At 47.7% G+C, this 19,083-nt stretch overlaps 1 protein-coding gene across 6 annotated transcripts in view; it reads right to left on the bottom strand.

Moving 5' to 3' along the window:
* The window catches only part of NUP214 (nucleoporin 214), a 91,502-nt gene extending 72,635 nt beyond the window's left edge, over positions 1-18,867 (bottom strand). For all 6 annotated transcript variants that reach the window (XR_013226056.1, XR_013226057.1, XM_077306868.1 and 3 more), the window contains exons 1-11: positions 18,729-18,867; positions 14,975-15,170; positions 12,410-12,561; positions 10,527-10,731; positions 9,743-9,813; positions 8,378-8,441; positions 6,138-6,241; positions 4,654-4,760; positions 3,244-3,310; positions 2,716-2,842; positions 1,919-2,080 (exon numbers count right to left, since the gene is read on the bottom strand). Coding sequence is in view for 4 of the 6 variants with exons in the window: in XM_077306868.1 (XP_077162983.1) it covers positions 1,919-2,080; positions 2,716-2,842; positions 3,244-3,310; positions 4,654-4,760; positions 6,138-6,241; positions 8,378-8,441; positions 9,743-9,813; positions 10,527-10,731; positions 12,410-12,561; positions 14,975-15,170; positions 18,729-18,770 (1,297 nt within the window). In the remaining 2 variants the exon portion in view is untranslated. The remainder of the gene's footprint in view (positions 1-1,918; positions 2,081-2,715; positions 2,843-3,243; positions 3,311-4,653; positions 4,761-6,137; positions 6,242-8,377; positions 8,442-9,742; positions 9,814-10,526; positions 10,732-12,409; positions 12,562-14,974; positions 15,171-18,728) is intronic.
* Between the last annotated feature and the right edge of the window lie 216 nt (positions 18,868-19,083).

Raw genomic sequence — 19,083 nt, 5'->3', positions numbered from 1 at the left:
AGGCAGCTTGGTACAGTGGTTAAGAATGGCAGCTTGTAAACTGGAGAGACGGGTTCGCTCCTTCACATGCAACCAGTTGGGTGACCTTGGGCCAGTCACAGCCCTATCAGAGCTGTTCTCACAGAGCAGTTCTGTCAGAAATCTCTCTACCCCACCTACCTAGCAGGGCATCTGTTGTGGGGAGAGGAAGGGAATGGGGTTTGTAAGCTGCTTTGAGGCTCCTTTGGGCTATAAAAACCAGCTCTTCTTCTTCCACACCATCTGTAATCATGTAGCACTCTATTAACACCCCCCACCTCCACTAAGAAGATATACTAATGTATACAGGCAAGTATAGTACTCTCTGGATCTTTCGACATCTGCAAGAAACCAGTGAAAAGATGGAAACGCTGTTTTCTGAACATAAAGATCTGTCAATGAGGAATATTACGAAGGTGGCATGGATCCTCACTGGGTCATCTTGGAGGGCCCATGTCCAGCTGTTGCTGAAACAATTGCATTGGTTACCGGTTTGCTTCCAAATCAAATTCAAAGTATTGGGGTTTCGACCTTCAAGGCTATACGCAGTCTGAGTCCTACCTATCTGCGGGACTGCTTGTCTCCTTATGCCCCCGAAGGGCACTTCGCTCTGTGGGTATGAATTTGTTGAGGGTCCTGAGCCCCTGGGAAACACACCTGGCCTCAACCGGGGCCAAGGCCTTTTTGGTTCTGGCCCCTACTTGGTGGAATGAGCTCCCAGAAGACCTGAGGACCCTGTTGGAACTCTCTGTGTTCAAAAGGGACCTGCAAGACGGAGCTCTTCTGCCAGGCTTTTGTTTGAGGCCAGGTTGAATACCGGGTGATAAGAGCAGGTCCTTCCCCGTCCTTGTATGATCTTGACCCCTGGGAGGGGGCTTAGCATAGCCTCTACTTTACACCTAGTTGCCCCAGCCAGGAACAGGTGCTTGAAGACTAGGGGCCTAATATGGAATTATGTGATTACCATCTGTGTTGTTTTATCTGTTTTATACTGCATTTTATGGGTTTTATATTTTATATATATATTGTGAGCTGCCACAAGCCAACTTGTCTGGGAGTGGTGGGATAAAAGTCTAATAAATAAATAAATAAATAAATAAATAAAATAAGCGACATATGCTCCACTTCATAGCACCTTAAAGTTACTGCTTTAGTGCATTCCAGATACTGTGAATTCCCTTAAGCCCTTTGCCACTCATACTGAAAGGGGATAATAGTTGGACTCCCTGCAGATGGTCCCAGGTCCAACACTCAGCACTGCTTGGTAATGGATCTCAGGAAACTGATGCTGGGAAACATTGCTTTCTTGCCAGTGATCCTGCAGAACTGCAGCCAATTAGAAGAAACAAGCAAAATGGACCAACAGGCCATTACCAAGAAGGCTTCCGAAGGCAGAGCCTTGGTGGAGTGCCCACTTTTACCTACTGCCCCCTTACCTGCCCAGGGATCTTGCTTAGGTAAGGAGGAGGAGGAGTTGGTTCTTATATGCCGCTTTTTCCTACCAGAAGGAGTCTCAAAGCGCCTTACAATTGCCTTCCCTTTCCTCTCCCCACAACAGACACCCTTGTGAGGAAGGTGAGGCTGAGAGAACCCTGATATTACTGCTCAGTCAGAAGAGCTCGATTAAGCCAGCGTGGTGTAACAGTTGGAGTGCTGGACTATGACCTGTGAGATCCAGGTTTTGAATTTCCACTCCGTCATGGAAGCTTGCTGGGTAACCTTGGGACAGCCATGCACTCTCAGCCTTGCCCACCTAAAAGGGTTGTTGTGAGAATATGAAGAAGGGGAGAAAGTTGGAAAACAGTTTTGAGTCCCCATTGGGGAGAAAACTGGAGTATAAATGAAGTAAAGAAAATATTCACAAAGAACAGAATTCTCATGCACAGACAGGAGCACTCACCTGGGAATTTGGGCATCCTGTCCCCTTCTGTGGGCAGCGGCTCTGGTGTCACAAGGAGTGACCTAACTCCAGGGTTTTGATTGACCATATAAAAAGGGCATAAGACCCCATCGGTAGAGAGCAGCAGCAGGACTGGAGCTGGGTCCATGGTCTTCTCCTCGCCTGCAAGAATGCCGCAGAAACCCATCAGGACCCTCTCTCATAAGCCAGTCCCAAGATGGTTTTGGTGAGAGACAAGGAAACTATGTCAAGGTTCTGATCCTTTCATTTAAAGCCCTAAGCTATGTAGGACCCCTGTATTTACGGGACTGCCTCTTCTGCTATTACACCTAAAGAGCCTTAAGGTCAGGTTCTCCGGCCAGAACGAGGTAGGACTTGCCTCAACCAAGGCCAGAGGCACCCCCCTGGCGGAGTGTTCTCTCAGGTGAGATCAAGAGCCCATGAGAGGGCGGGCCTGTATGAGACAGCTGTTCTGCCATACCTACGTTGAGGCCAGGAAACCAATTAACCGAGGATATGCTGGCCTCCCTTCCTTAGATTCAGAAGTACTTATAGTACAGCCCCAAGCTAGTTACAAACACAATTGAAAACCCTGAAGTACATTAAAATTATTACAGATTTTTACAAGCCAGCAAGTCCTCATAAAAATCAGAAAACGGGAATCCAAATAACATTGAACATAAATATTCTAAAATCCTTTAAAACTGCGAGTATTTATAATTAGTTTCCGGAACTAACATATGTTTGACGTAACTTGTAAACTTTGGCTCCACTGGTAGCTTAGTGGGAGAACTTACTAATGGCTATGGGTGTGCTGCAGGTGTAATCGATGGCCACGCCCACAGGTAAGGTATCATCACTCTTATCTGTTACAGGCAGCTCTGCCCGGCTGGAGTCTTCCAGAACCCACAGCTCCCAGTTGTTCTGCAAGAGAGAGATGTCACTTGGCTCATTCTTCAACCATCTGCAGCATCTTCAGTGTTTGGGGTGGGTGGGTGGGGGAGAGATATCTGGACAGCCTATGGGCAGGGGTAGTCAAACTGCGGCCCTCCAGATGGTCCATGGACTACAATGCTTGGCAAAGCCTTGCCCTAAGAATAAGGCAGCTTCATGGGTTGAATGCTGGCAGGGGCTTCTGGGAATTGTAGTCCATGGACCATCTGGAGGGCCGCAGTTTGACTACCCCTGGCCTACGGCGATCTGGCCACCCATTCAGATCTTTGGATGTCCATTGTCATGTGGATGCACTCCCACCCCATTTCTGGGAGTTTGGGCCACAAGCTATCTTCCCCTTTACGGTTTTAACAAGAGCAGAGCAGAGTTACCTGGTCTCCTTGTCTTGAGAGGATACTGACTTCTGTGGAAGCAGCAGAAGCTGCTAAGACCAGATCCCTTTAAATGCAAGAGGAAAACAGTGTTAACTGCAAGCCATCAGGTGAGGGTTCTATTCAAGCTGAGCTACTGTTGCATCACACTTTTTACTTGCTATATTGGTTAAGAGTGGCACCCTCTAATTCAGTGGTTCTCAACCTTCCTAATGCCACGACCCTTTAATACAGTTCCTCATGCTGTGGTGACCCCCAACCATAAAATTATGCAAGGGTTCTTTCACAGAAATTAATCCGAAACTGACCAATGGCGTGAAGATCCATTGTTCATGATTGTATATAAATTGTTTTTTTTCCGGGGTTTCTCAGTTCAATTCTGCTTCTTGTCCCACCATTCCAATCTCGCTCTTTTCCACTGCTCCAGACAGACAAATGCTCTATCTCAATCTACCCCGCAAAGCTGTTGTGTGGATGGCGCCCCCCTCTGGCCAAACTACTTGCCCTGCCACAACGCATGTGAAAGGGTCATTTGATCCCCAAAGGGGTCCCGACCCCCAGGTTGAGAACCATTGCTCTAATCTGGAAAACTGGGTTTGATTCCCCAATTCCTCTTCCACAAGCAGCCAGCTAGGTGACTTTGGGCTAGCCAAAGTTCTCCTAGGGCTGTTCTCACAAAGAAGAGCTCTCTCAGCTCCACCCACCCACCTCGCAGGGTCAAATGGAAAATATTGTGCTTGGCAAAGCCTTGCCCTAAGAATAAGGCAGCTTCATGGTAGCCCCTGTAGTTCTGTTCAGCAATGAAAGCAGATCAGAATCCTCCGCCTTCTCTATTGATATGCCCCCCAAAAACATGCCCTTTTGTTATTTGCAAAAATAATGAACTGAAGAAACAGTGAAGAAACAAATATAGAATAATACAGATGCACTGGGAAACCAATATGGCAATAAAATATCCAGATTAGACTTATATAGTCATTTCTCTTCAGTTTCTGAAGCGCCCCAAGCTAAGTTTAGCTATTGTATGACCTTATACTTTGTCAAGAGATTCCTTAATAAGTTGAAGTTGGTCCTTAAATATAAAAACCATCCCTTGAAAAATCTGTAAGGCGAAACACGTCGGGACTTGTGTGAAATAAGAATAAAAGAATTACTGAAACTGAAGAGAGACGACTCTATATAAGTCTAATTCGGATATTTTATTGCCATATTGGTTTCCCAGTGCATCTGTATTATTCTACTTTTGTTATTTGGGCAGTCCCACCAAAGGCGTCTACAAGCATGACAAGGAGTTAACTAGCCCTCTGTCATGCAGCTGTGAGTCAGCCGCCCACTATGGGCAGAGGGCTACGGCGGTGTGTGTGGGCACGAGATGAGAAGCATCGTTTCCTAGGGCTCCCCATGACTTACCAGTCCTCAACGTAGTTAAGGAAGTAGTGATGCTGCCTCTCAGTGCAGCAGCTATAACAGGGTTCCATGAAGTTGACGAACCTCTCCGGTCGCTTGTCTTCCTTTTTCTAGAGAGGAAAAAAGAACGGGAATCGGCTTTTAAAGGGTCCCCCACAAACCTGCCAGATGTGCTACAGCAGCGGTTCTCAACTGCCCTCATGTCACAACCCCAACTGCGGCAGCTGTTGAGGCGGCTGTTGTGGCAGCATGTGCGCACATGTGGGTGGTTCACAACAATCCAGAGGCAGCCAGTGCCATGGCTCCACTTCCTCTGTTGGCTGCCACCTGCTACCACCGTGGGCCACTGCTGTGGGCCACAGCCGTGGTGGTGGTCACCAACATGGTGACCGCTCAGGAAGGGGCCAGGCAACACCAAATAGCATGAAGGTCCCAAGATACAGGATGTTAAAATTGTTCTAAAACAGCATTGTAAACCCATTGTGAATTTTTACCTTTTATAATTTTTATCTTCCCTGAGCCTCAGTGCTGATGTGACTCAGGGAGAAGTCTACTAGCCATGGTGACTGTGGGGAATTTCCACATTCAGAGTCACTAAGCTTCTGGATCCCAGAGCAAGGAGGTAACATCAGGGGAAGGGCTCAACCTCTATGCCTTTTTGCTGGCCCTCCAGAAGAACTGACTGGCCACTGTGTGAGACAAGATGCTGTACTAGATGGATGACTGGTCTGATCCAACAGGGCTCTTCTGATGTTCTTATGAAGGCCTCAGCCTCTGTGCCCTATTGCTGGACTTCCATAGGAACTGGTTGGCCATCTGGGAGACAGGTTGCTGGGCTAGATGGATTCATCATCTGATTCAGCAGGACTCTTCAAATGTTCTTATCCTCCACATTCAAAGATACTAAACCTCTGAATCTCAATTGCTAGGAAGTAACATCAGGGGAAGGCCTCAGATTCTGTGCCCTATTGCTGGACCTCCAGAAGAACTGGTTGTTCACTACGTGAAACAGGATGCTGCACCAGGTGAACAACTGGCCTGATTCAGCAGGGCTCTTCTTATGTTCCATACAAAAAAAACATCACATGTAGAAATGTAGAATGGAGACACATCTTTCCATACATAAGGTTTTTTTCCATGAGCCTCCATCTAAAATCTATACCGCAGAGCTGCAACTTTACCAACTGAGATGTTGCTAAGAAGTTGAGATGTTCTACAGTTTTAGGGGGGGGGGAGAATTCTGACAGCATCAGGGTGTGAGAAAATGGTACGAGACATTCTATTATTTAATTTCCAGACACAACTTGATTAAAGATCAACGAGATGCTGCTTTTACGGTGCTACCATTTAATCCTTAATTCTCAAATCAGACAAGGAATACAGCACAGAACATGGCCGAAGGTCTGGCAGCCAGACGAGAACGAATAAATGTGCAAATCCTTAGAAACAGGAAAGTCAGGGTTCTTTGGTCTCCTCACAACACTCACGGGAAGCACGGCCATCACCACTTCAGGGGGAGTCTCCAAGGTCCCATCTGCAGCTGCATACACGATCGTGAAGACGTAAGTGCCAACCCACAACACATCCAGGACTGGCAAAAAGAACAGAAAGAACATGCGATTTAGAGAGCTGGTCACTGACATGCTGCCCATAAATACAGAGGAGGAGGAGGAGGAAGAGGAGGAACTGGTTTTTTTATACCCCACTTTTCACTACCTAAAAAGAGTCTCAAAGCAGCTTACAAACCCCTTTCCCTTCCTCTCCCCACAACAGACACCCTGTGAGGTGTGTGGGGCTGAGAGAGCCCTGAGATTACTGAAGAAGAGTTGCTTCTTATATGCCACCTTTTTCTACCTGAAGGAGTCCCAAAGTGGCTTACAATCACTTACCCTTCTTCTCCGCACAACAGACACCCTGTGAGGTGGGTGAGGCTGAGAGAGCTCTGAGAGAACTGCTTTGCATGAACAGCTCTAAAGGGACTGACTGGCCCACGGTCACCCAGCTGGCTGCATATGGCAGAATGAGTGGGGAATCAAACCCAATTCTCATGATTACAGTCCACCCCCTTTTAACCACTCCCCCATGCTGGCTCTCTCCTATCCATCTTTAAGCCTGCCTACCTTCAGAAGACAAGACAAATTACAGACACTGCACCTATCTCGTTCTCAACGATATACTCGTTTAGAACCTTTTTGTCCTTCCCACCTTCTAGGAAATACTGGCAAGGGATGAGCAAACCATTTGCGTCTGTACTGTACCAACTCACATCCCTTGCATGTAGAAAGCTAGCCTGTACACGAGGGTAGAACCCTTTACCCTGACATGCTATTTGTCTGTCTTAAAAATGCCTTCTTTGGAAGTTTTAAAGCAGAGGTTAGATACCCATCTGGCAGAAATGGAAATTCTGTGAACTTAGACAGATTGTAAATGGGTGGACAGGATTGTGTGTTTGAAATTCTGCAAGGGGTTGGTCTAGATGACCCTGGAGACCCTTCCAACTCTATAATTCTATGAAATGTATGTAGAATGCATTTGATTATCAGAGCTTCCACCAGCTGCACAAGGCCAGGTACAATTAAAGATTAAAAAGCCTTCTTCACCTGGGACTTGCAGAATGGCTGTTACCTCCAAACACAAGAAACAACAAACACAGAAGCATAAAATAAATTGTCCTGACAGTCTAACTCTCAGAGGGTGTCACATACCTGCTCTGGAGAGACTTTGTCAGGGCTCCCTCCCTCCCTCCCTCTCACCCAAACACACACACACAGACATAAAGAGACTCGCTTCTCCCCCCCCCCCCCGTTTCCACCTTACCTGTTGGTATCTCAACCTCCTCCCTGCTTTCTCTCTCTTCCCTCACTTGTAAACATACAGACTCATTTCCCTTCCCCCTTCCTGTTTCCCCCTTTACCTAGTGGTTTCCCAACCCACCTCCCTCTCTCCAAGCAAGCAAATATGCGCACGCACGCATGCACTCCCTCCCTCCCTCCCTCCCCCCCTCCTACTTACCTGCTCCTCCATTGCTGCCTCGACCCCCATTGGTCATACATGCACAAATACGCATGTGTCCACATGTGCAATTATGTGCATGTGCGCGCACGTATGTATACACACAAGAGACTATGCGCACACTCCCTTCCCTTGTCCCCTTCACCCCTCCTGCTTACCGGGTCCTCTGCCGCTGCCTTGGCTCCTACAAGTTGCACAGCAGCTGCCTAGGCCCCAGAGGCCATCACAGCTGCTGTGAAGGCAGAGGCGGGGCAGCTGCTGCCTTGGTCCCTGTGGTCACACAGCAGCTACCCAGGCCCCAGGGGTTGGTGCAGACCCTGAAAACGGCTTGGGGGTGCAGCAGCCACTGCCTCACCCCCCATGGGCCGGTGTGGCCGCTGGCTGGGCCCTCCATCTTCTGGTGCACTTTGTGGGTGGGACGATGGAAATCACTTCCATCTACATTTCCGTTTGACGAGACATGCCAGAAGATGTGTCCCACATCAATAACAATATAGACAGTTACATTGCCAGCTATACGCTGCTCATGCACTCTACTCACACAAATCTAGGCAAAATACCTGGTAGGTTTCTTGCACAAGAAACATGCATTAGTTGCATTCTGGGATACATTGACATTTCACTGCATTTAATGGACAAGTCACCTGACTTGAAATTAACCCATGAGGTTTGAGCAGCTGGTCTCCTCAAGGCCAAGGCTGAAGAAATGACATACCTTTAACAGGATTATCAGCCTCATAGAATGGTGGGCATGGGATGGTTTTCTTCTCCTGCAGGTTCTGAAACACAGAAATGGAGCACTTAAGAGCCCCTGCAGCTAATGTCTGGAAATGCAAGTTTTGACCATGAAACAAAATGGACTTATGCAGTACCTTCCAACACTTAAAGCACTTCACAGATTCTTTCAGCCATCCTTGCTGCTAGGCAACAGAGCAAATTGACTAATTCGCGTACAACAAATAGCAAACTAAAGCTGAGAGAAAAAAAGCCTTACATAACACCAAAAAGGGAATTCACGGCACAGGTGAGATATGAACTAGGGACTTCTTGGCTCACAAAGTGAGGGTTATGCAGCCTGGTGTAGTGGTTAAGTATGGTGACCTTTGATCTGGAGAGCCGGGTTGGATTCCCCACTCATCCACGTGCAGCCAGCTGGGTGACGTTGGGCCAGTCATAATTCTGTTAGAGCTGTTCTTGTACAACAGTTCTCTCATAGCTCCCTCAGCCCCACCTCCCCCACAGGGTGTCTGTTGTGGGGAGAGGAAGAAGAAGAAGAAGAAGAAGAGTTGGTTCTTATATGCCGCTTTTCCCTACCCGAAGGAGGCTCAAAGCGGCTTACAGTCGCCTTCCCATTCCTCTCCCCACAACAGACACCCTGTGGGGTGGGTGAGGCTGAGAGAGCCCTGATATCGCTGCTCGGTCAGAACAGTTTTATCAGTGCCGTGGCGAGCCCAAGGTCACCCAGCTGGCTGCATGTGGGGGAGTGCAGAATCGAACCCGGCATGCCAGATTAGAAGTCCGCACTCCTAACCACTACACCAAACTGGCTCTGTGAAGGCAGGAAGTGAAGGCAATTGGAAGCACCTTTTGAGACTCCTTCGGGTAGCAAAAAGTGAGATGTAAAAAAACAATTCTTCTTCTATGAAGTATATAGCATTCCATCTTGGATGCATTTACACCCATCCTCAAAAGCCTGGATTATCAAATGCATCTTCAGCTAGTGCCAGTAACTTATCACATGGCGCCACACATGGTTGTGTTCTGCAATTGTGGCACATGGAGGAGGACCTCAGATGATGACTACAATGATTGGGCAGGTTTACATGGGAGCAGGCTGCATGTCCTACCCAAATAACTTGGATCCAGATGATGTAGTGCCTGAAAAGAGATCACTAGAACTTTTGAATTCAGCCCAGAAGCATATCAAGATGCATTATGAAGCTTCAGAAATAGGCAGCCCCACAAAAAGCACATTATGGTAGTTGCTTGGGCACCTACCAACAAATATGCGCTTTTACCTGCTTGATACCCAACACTCCGCCTCAGGGGAAAAGGAGATTTATTGTGGGCAGATACTTACAGGCAGGTACTGGACCACGGTGCCGTTCAGTTTGCCTACAGCAAGCTGCTTCCCTTTGGGGCTCCAGCACACTGAGAGAAAAAAAAACAAGAGAAGGGTGGCTTTTGTTTTTTTTTAGCACTGGCAGCTGACAAGAGTGATGGTAACAAGTCAGTTGGGGTGTGTGGATGGTTTCCCTTTGGGAGTGCACTTCAATATTTTGTTCCGATTTCATGGTTGGCATGTAAACTCCTTCACTTGTAACTTGGTTTGTAATGAAGTCAGACAATGGGCAGAGCTAGATATACTGCTTGTTTAAGGTACGGAGCAGCCCTAAATGCACCCCTTAGAGGAAAACCATTCCCATCTGTTTTGTCATGGTATCTTAAGCTAAATTTTGTTTAATTTAAAGAATCTCATATGATTGATATTGCCCTGTTCTTTCTGGATATTTAATCTTTAATTTGCTCGCTTTGTAAACCAAAGCTTGGTGCCCTTCATTCAGGATGAACCAAAGACTTATATGAATGTTGCCTCTTCTCCCCTCCCCCGGGACTTATTTATTTTAAAATTTATTTAAAACACTATTGTACCAGTTTTCCACGATTCTCAAGGTGGTGAGTGTCAAACATTAAAATATTTGAACATTTAAAAAATTCAATACGACTTATAAATACATACAAACCCTAAATTGGGGTTACCAGCTCTAGGCTGGGAAATATCTGGAGATCCTGAGGCTTGGGAGGGCAGGGTTTGGGGAAGGAAGGGATCTTATTGGGATCCATTTCTACAGGTGACTACCCACCTGATGTGGCACCCACGGAGGCAGGGAGAGTGGCGTGCACCTTGACTGTGTCCGTGACCTGCAGGACGCAGAGGCTTCCATCAGAGACGCAGAGGGCCAGCATGCAAGGGTTCGCAGGGTTCCACTTCAGGTCGCTGACCAGCGCTAGGCTGCCTGCTTCTTTGGGCAGCTTATGAAAAGCGATGGGGCGCTTCTGCTGTTTGGCCTGTTCAAGAGAAGCAGACATTCCCATCACATTCCTGCCAAAGCCTTGCAGCCCACCGGCCCATCCGCCCACCTATCTAGCCTGTGACTCCCAGCAACCCAAGGCAGAGTTAGGTAGTGTCGTCCCAATTTCCATTTTATCTTCACAACCGTCTTGTGAGATGGGCTATGCTGTGGGAAACGAGGACCAGCCCCTGGTCACTTAATGGCCACTGAGGGATTTGAACCATGGTGTCCCCAATCCTGCTCCATCACATTAACCTCCAGAGCCCAGCAAAGTCTACTCCAACTGGCAGTAAGCCTCAGTGATCGGACTTTTTTTCCAGCTTTCCAACAGTGCTACTAGAGATCCTTTAAATTCATAGCATCCTAGAGTGGGAAGGAACCATATAGGCCATCGGGTCCAACCCCCTGCCCAATGCAGGATCAGCCTACAGCATCCAGGATAAGAATCATAGAATCCTAGAGTTGGACGGGGCCATACAGGCCATCTGGTCCAACCCCCTGCCCAATGCAGGATCAGCCTACAGGATAAGAATAATAGAATCCAGGATAAGAATCATAGAATCCTAGAGCTGGAAGGGGCCACACAGGCCATCGGGTCCAACCCCCTGCTCAATGCAGGATCAGCCTACAGCATCCAGAATAAGGATAATAGAATCCTAGAGTGGGAAGGAGCCACACAGGTCATCTGCTCAAAGCAGGTTAAGCCTAAAGCAACCAGGATAAGTATTTATCCAGGTACTGTTTGAGAACTGCCAGTGAGGGGGAGCTCACCACCTCCTTAGGCAGCTGATTCCACTGCTGAACTACTCTTTGACTATGAATTTTCCCCCAATATATTGTCAGTACCATTCAACATGCAGTTTAAACCCATTCTTGCATGTTCTATTGTCTGCTGCCAACAGGAACATTTCCCTGCCCTCCTCCAAGTGACAACCTTTCAAATAATTCAAGAAAGCAATAATGTCCCCTCTCTACCTCATCTTCTCCAGGCTGAACATTCCCAGGTCCCTCAGCCTTTTCTCACAGGGCTTGGTCCCCAGGCCCTGGATCATTCTCATTGCTCTCTGCACTCGCTCCATTTTGTCCATGTCTCTTTTGAAGTTAGGCCTCTAAGACTGCACAAAGGACTCCAGGTGTGGTCTGATCCAGTGGGACTATGACATCTTGGGATTTCAGTGTGATGCCTGTTTTGATACAGCCCAAGAGTGCATTCGCCTTCTTTACCGCTACATCATACTGCCTGCTCATACGTAGTTAACAGTGCACAGGTACCTCAAGATCTTGTTCACATACACACTGCTACCAAGAAGTGCACCCCCCCTCCAGGATGCCTGCTTCTCATTCTTGTGCCCCAGATGGAGAACTCTGCACTTATCCTTACTAAACTGGATCTTGTTCTTGTTTGCCCACTTTTCCAGCTGTGGACTGAACTGAGAACTTGCTATGTGTAGAGCTTGTGCTTTACTACTCAGCTACCTGGAAGGGTAGTGGAAGGGTACCTGGAAGGCTCAGTGGTAAAGCATCTGCTTGGCTCACAGAAAGTCCAAGATTCAGTGCCTGGCATCTACTGTTAAATGGATCAAGAGGGAGGTAGTGTGAAAGACCTTAGCTTGAGACAACCCTGACTTGGATGGAGCCAGGGGCTGATTCAGTACAAGTACAACCCATCTCACCTGATTAGCAAAGGTACGGACGTCAAAGAAGCCAATGAAAGACCCGCAGTCACTGGAGGCCATGCAGACAGAAATTATGAGATTATCGCAGCTGAGCGCCAAGTGATGTACTGGGAACTTCATAGGAACGAGAATGCTCTGGACATTCTCCACTGTGAAACAAACCCAGAGAATAAAATTGTAGGTAACTAATTGCAAAGCTGGGCTCATGGACTATCAGGTGGTATCAGATTATGTATGTCAGGTGGACAGTCAGTGTCTATTCAAAGGCTTAAGAATACAGGACTGGAAGCAGACCAGCAGGAGCTCCAGGAGTCCTTAAACTTTTAACAGTATGATTAAAAACAGCTCATCAAAAATTACCCACAGTGGTTCAATGAACCTGCCCTCCTTTGAAGACAGTTCCCCTCCCCCCCCTTGTCAAGAACAAACAACAGGAGATGGTTCTTTCCTACTGTGTTCTGCTTAAGACTTTCAAGGGGCTCCTGGTCATCCAGGGTTAGAAGTTAAACACTGGAATATACTGATCTGGTCCAGCCCTTGCATTGCTTCATAATCCTCTCAACATATGTTTATGAACTAAATGGTGAAATCAAAATTCATTCCCAGACTGGGAAAAGAAAATATCATTTAACTTTCTTATTGATTCCTCTAAGATTCAGTGCTTTTTAGAAAGTTCCTTTTGTTTCCTGTGATAAGTTGTTTACTGCATCCATATTTAATTGTAAAAGGTAAAGCACCGAGTCATGTCTGACCCTTGGGGTGACGCCCTCCAGCGTTTTCATGGCAGACTCAATACAGGGTGGCCTTGCCAGTGCCTTCCCTAGTCATTACCGTTTTACACCCCCCCCCCAAGCAGCAAGCTGGGTACTCATTTTACCGACCTGGGCCAGAACATTCTCTGTTGTGGCCCCCACCTGCTGGAACAAGCTCCCGGAGGAGATCAGGGCCCTGACGGAGCTTAAACAGTTCTGCAGGGCCTGCAAAAGGGAGCTCTTCTACCAGGCATTTGGTTGAGACCAGGCACAACCAACAGCAGATGAAGGGCCCCTGATCCCCCCCCTCTCAGAACTCCACCAGAGTGCTCTGGACCTGTTTGTACCGTTTACTGTAGCATTGTTTACACTATTGTTACAACTACCTGTTATTAATATTAATGTATGGTTATTCATGTGTTATAGATTGTTTTATGTCTCGTTCATATGTTCCATGTAAACCGCCCTGAGCTTCCAGGAAGGGCGGTATATAAATTAAAATAAATAAAAATAAATAAAAAGGGATACAATTCTTACTGATGTTCTCCTTTTTCTTCCCTGTGTTAAACACCAACATAGTGAGGGGGTGTTTCCAGCTGGACTCTGCCTTAAGGAAGAGCAGCCACTGTCTTAGTCTTCACTGCTCAAGCAGACAGAGGTGAGCTGAATTCCAGCCCTTCTCGTGTTGGTTACAGGGCACAAATTTGGATGCCTTTCCCTGCCCTTCACTATCGAAGGAACAGATTCAGGAGGCGCTTATGACTAAATTATCCCCCTTTTCCTCTCCCTTATCATTGTAGTTCAAAGAGCTACCAAAACAGTTAACCACCCTCGAGTTGCACACTATCACAAGTCCTGGGCCTGCAGTCCCCTCTTGCATACATTTTCCAGGGACAACAATAATGATGCTGGATGCAGTCAAGTAGGAATGCATTTCACAGTTGGCTGTTAGGAAGTTAACAGGTGAACCGCATACCCATAGTGGACCTTGGCAGCCCCAGGTGAGCTAATGGCAAGGTCAATCTGATACCAAAGAAGCTTATTTCAAAATAAGGCCACAATGAATTTCAGTGTTAAACCTTTTGACAAAGGTGGGGTGAAGGGGGCTGGAGGAAGATTATTAAAACAAGCCCAGAAAAATTTGCACTTTTAAACTGTGTATACATCTACCCGGTGCCCTTTCCCCTCCCCCCCTCTCCAGGCCTGTTATTGCCCATTTTGGGGGTGAGTGGGTCAACATGACCCAAAAAACATTTAACACATTTAATAATAATAATAATAATAATAATAATAATAATAATAATAATAATAATAAAAATTCCCACCCATTAGGGTAGGGGTGGTCAAACTGCGGACTTCCAGATGTCCATGGACTACAATTCTCATGGGAAATGTAGTCCACGGACATCTGGAGGGCCTCAGTTTGACTACCCCTGCATTAGGGCTGTCAAGAAACCCCCAGGGTTCCACAAAACCCTGGTTGAGAAAGCCTGCTCTAGACCAAACAGTCCGAAGAGTCCCTGCGGTCCCTGACTGTTATATGGTACTTCTGTATAGAGCAAATCAATTAGGCTAGTTGCCCTAAAACAGGGGTAGTCAAACTGCGGCCCTCCAGATGTCCATGGACTACAATTCCCAGGAGCCCCCTGCCAGCGAATGCTGGCAGGGGGCCCCTGGGAATTGTAGTCCATGGACATCTGGAGGGCCGCAGTTTGACTACCCCTGCCCTAAAAGGTTGCAGGAGGTAGTCACAGAAGAAAACATACAGCATTCTTTTTACTGGCCTGCACAGATGGGAGGAAAAGCTTACCTATTTTATTGGGAGACTCCCCTGCTTCGTTCTGCAGAAGAAGGTCTTTTGTCTGAAAGATCTGTACCTCAGTGGCACGGCCAGCAAAGACTAATCCATATTTGTTTGACACAGCAAGCAGACTGGAACGGTCTCTGGGAAGCTCATCTGGGGACTCAAAGATCTGAACTTTCTTCAGGGCTCTGAATTGAAAATCCTGTGGTATATGAAGAGAGCACTAAAAATTGGTTCTTCACAGGGTCAGTTGTAAATGCACTGCAAGTTTGATTGATGTGACGCGAATGCTCTGAAATGCCTAAACCCATCCATGTATTTCACAAATTCCAGATGGATTCAAAATCTAGCTTTCACCAGTTATGGTCAGACCCCATTCACTAGTAGCAGTAAGGTCACAAGGAGTTCATACAAACTTTTGTGGGTTCTACTGCTCTTCAGGCGACCTCAGAGTCCCCCCCCCCAGGTGAGTCCTAGGTTTTGCTGAGTTCTAGAAATTGATGATCACGGACGACGAGGAGACGCAGATATGAAGCAGTTAGGCAGTACAGAGAAAAAGATTATTAAAAAAAAAACTTTTTTGAAAAAAAAGTCTACTCTTTTTGCAGTCCTTTCCTAGGTGCTCCAGGGATGCACAATTACTCTGCAGTAGCCAGCAAGTTTCTTGTCAGTGATGGCCTACCTGCTGGAGACCCCAAGATACTCATCTCAATTACCTGAACATCCTTATCCATTGTTGTTCCTCTATATATATTTGTGAAACAGCCTAGGGGGTGGGATGTGCCTGGCTGTCCAAGTTGGAATAGGGCCAGTCAGGTTGCAGCCAGCTTTGCCCTGATTGACCCTGCCCCTGCAGCTCCCGCCCTCCATCCCTGGACTCTAGGCTCTTTGCTCTCAGATGCCTCAGTGCTTGGAGCCAGCAGCAGGTAAGGAAAGAGGGCCCTGGGCAAAGGGTCATGGTGGAGGGCTTGCTAACGAGGGCCTCTTGGCCTGCTAGGCTGGGCCTGCTGACTGCCTGCTAAGGAGCTCTGTCCTGGCCCTGCTGATGAGCTGCCCAGCCCCCACCCGCTGCACTGCATCTGGCTGCAAGCTGCACCCAAAGCCACCTTAAGCTGCCTGGCCAGGAGCCAGGGAAGAGGACCCTTTCAAAGCCCGTTCTTAGGAACAGGCTTTGAAGCTAGTTTGTTATAAATTCCCAATTAAGAAGAAGAAGAAGAGTTGGTTCTTATATGCCGCTTTTCCCTACCCAAAGGAGACTCAAAGCGACTTACAGTCGCCTTCCCATTCCTCTCCCCACAACAGACACCCTGTGGGGTGGGTGAGGATGAGAGAGCCCTGATATCACTGCTTGGTCAGAACAGGTTTATCAGTGCCGTGGCGAGCCCAAGGTCACCCAGCTGGCTGTATGTGGGGGAGTGCAGAATCGAACCCAGCATGCCAGATTAGAAGTCTATACTCCTAACCACTACACCAAACTGGCTCTCTGGGGAGAGATGTAACTGTGCTACATCTAGTTGTCAAGTATCAACTGCAGAATAAGTTTACCCTCAGTTTCTGGAAAACGTTTATTGCATTTTTAGCCACAATTCCAGAAAAAATAGCAGTAGCAATAATCTCATGGTACCTTGGAGAGATTTATCGTGGAAAATACTTTCACAGACTATGAAACGACTGCAAATGCATACACCTCGAGAAACCTTTATGAGACTGCAAGATTTGTCTGCCCTTCCTAAAACATTCATAGTTTATTATTATTATTAATTTGATTTATTACCCGCCACTCCTAGATAGCTCGTGGCAGGTTACATATGTCTGAATAAAACCCCCAGACATAAAAACAGCACAATTCATTAATCAGAATAAGAAGAGACGGTGGAAAAACTCACTCACTGGTCTCATTCCCCTAATAACGTCGCCTAGAGGGGTGGGCGGGCAGAGGGGCACCGATGGAACTCACAAACTGCCACTCATGCCACTCTGTTCTGTAAGGGGGGGCGTGCAGATCTTCCTAGTCGCACTGGCCTCAACCATAGACCTGGTGGAAGAGATCCGTCCCTGAGGAACGTCGGAAGCTCCCACAGGGCCCGTAGCTCCTCTGGGAGCTCATTCCACCAGGTAGGGGCCAGGAGCAAAAAGGCCCTGGTTGAGGCCAGGCATGCTTCCCTGGGGCTGGGAATTACCAACAAATTAGTACCCGCAGGGTGCAAAACAGGTGGTCCCTCAAATATGCAGGTTCCAGGCTGCAAATGGCCTTAAAGGTTAAAACAAAACGTTGAACCGGATCCAGGCAGCAACCTTCAGCCATTGCATAGCCTGGATGTGGGCCCTCCAAGATGTTCTCGCAAGGACCCTAGCAGCTGCATTTTGGACCAGCTATAATTTCCGGATCAAACCCAAGGGCAGGAGGTGACCATCATATGGATCACTGCGGCCAGGTGTTCAGAGGACAGGTAGGGCACTTGTGGCCAAGACTTGTGAAAGACAGCAGAGGACTTAGTAAGTGCCACTCTAGGGCACAAGGTAAACAGCGCAAAAGAAGAACCCTGCTGGGTCAAATTCAGGGTCCCTGTAATCAAATCTAGCTTTCTCCACTGCACAGCCACATGCCTCTGGGAAGCCCACAAGTACAGTTGCCAACATGCAGGTGGGGCCTGGAGATTTCAAAAGCAGACTAGAGAGCTGCAGGCTCCTCTTACCGCAGCTGTTATTCTAACGTACACTATCTTTGAACAAGGAAATTTCATTAAACCACTACATCCCCTTCCATGAATGTCACTTGCCCTCTTTCAAAGCCTTATGCAAAACTGGCCACCACTTCCTCTTGTGACAGTGAGTCCCACAAATCAACCAAGAGAGCCAGCGTGGTGTAGTGGTTAAGAATGGCAGCTTCTACTCTAGACACATGCGCCTCCACATGCAGCCAGCTGGGTGAACTTGGGTCAGTCACAGATCTCTTAGAGCTCTCAGCCCAACCTCCCTCACAGGGTGTCTGTTGTGCAGAGAGGAAGGGGAAGATGTTTGTAAGCTACTTTGGGACTCCTTTGGGTAGTGAAAAGCAGAGCATTCTAAAGCCAGTTCTTCTTCTATTGAATAAAGGACTTCCTTTTGCCTGTCCAGAATATCTCCATAGATATAGATTCTGGTGGTTCATTCTGTTAGTTTGAAGCAGCAGAACAAAGTCTCAGTTCAGCAGCACCTCGAAGGCCAGCAAAGGTTTATTCAAAGTATAAGCTTTCACGTGCAAGCACACTTCGTCACATGCAGTTTACCAGCAGCATCTCAAAAACTAGCAAAGCTTTTTTCAATGTATAAGCTTTTGTGTACATCCAGAAAAGCTTATGCCTTGAATATGCACACTTAAGATCACACCTTGAGTAAAACTTTGTTGGTGCTGTTGGGGTCAGACTTGGTACTGAATATCCCTATTGAATATGGGATGAGTCCCTACTGTTACAAGAGAGGGAAAAGAAACAAAAATGCTGCCTGGCCTCTTTCCTTCTATCTCTTAGTCCCCTTCCCTCCTCCCCCCGAGTTGCCTTTTCTATAAACCAGGGGTAGCCAAACGGTGGCGCTCAGATTTCCATGGACTACAATTCCCATGAGCCCCTGCCATCTGGAGAGCCACACTTCGGCTACCTCTGCTGTAACCTAGCCACAAACCCGCCTTTTCTGACAGCACCCATTTCCCCATAGCTAAGGCAAAGCCCCCAAAGCAGCCAGGGGCAGAAGGCCGGGCCGTCTCCGTCAAGCAGCTGCTCACCTTCATCTCCCGCTCGGGGATGAGGTCCATGTCGTCGCCCATGGCGGCCCCTCCGCCACCACTGACAGGCTCAGCCGCGCGCACAGCCCCAAGCCCCGCCCCACCGCTCTTGAGGGCGGAAAAGCGAGGGGACTTCCGCTTCCGCTGGCGGCGCTCTAGGAGTCGCTTTCCGTGCAATTATGGGCGAACTCTATGGCGAAACTCCAGGTTGCTTTGGAAACCGCGCTCCACAGCGCCGCCAAGTTCCAGGAAGCAAATCCTGTCACTTCCGAGCGCGGAATTAAAAAGGGAAGGGAAGAGTATTTCCCTTCGTTAAGGGAAGGGTATTTCTGGCCGGTGCTGCCTTCTCTATGGT

Source organism: Paroedura picta, chromosome 12 (genome assembly GCF_049243985.1).
Source record: "Paroedura picta isolate Pp20150507F chromosome 12, Ppicta_v3.0, whole genome shotgun sequence".
In the NCBI taxonomy this organism is placed as follows: domain Eukaryota; kingdom Metazoa; phylum Chordata; class Lepidosauria; order Squamata; family Gekkonidae; genus Paroedura; species Paroedura picta.
The sequence above is the reverse complement of the archived record's forward strand: the minus strand, read 5'-3'. Positions and strand labels throughout refer to the sequence as shown.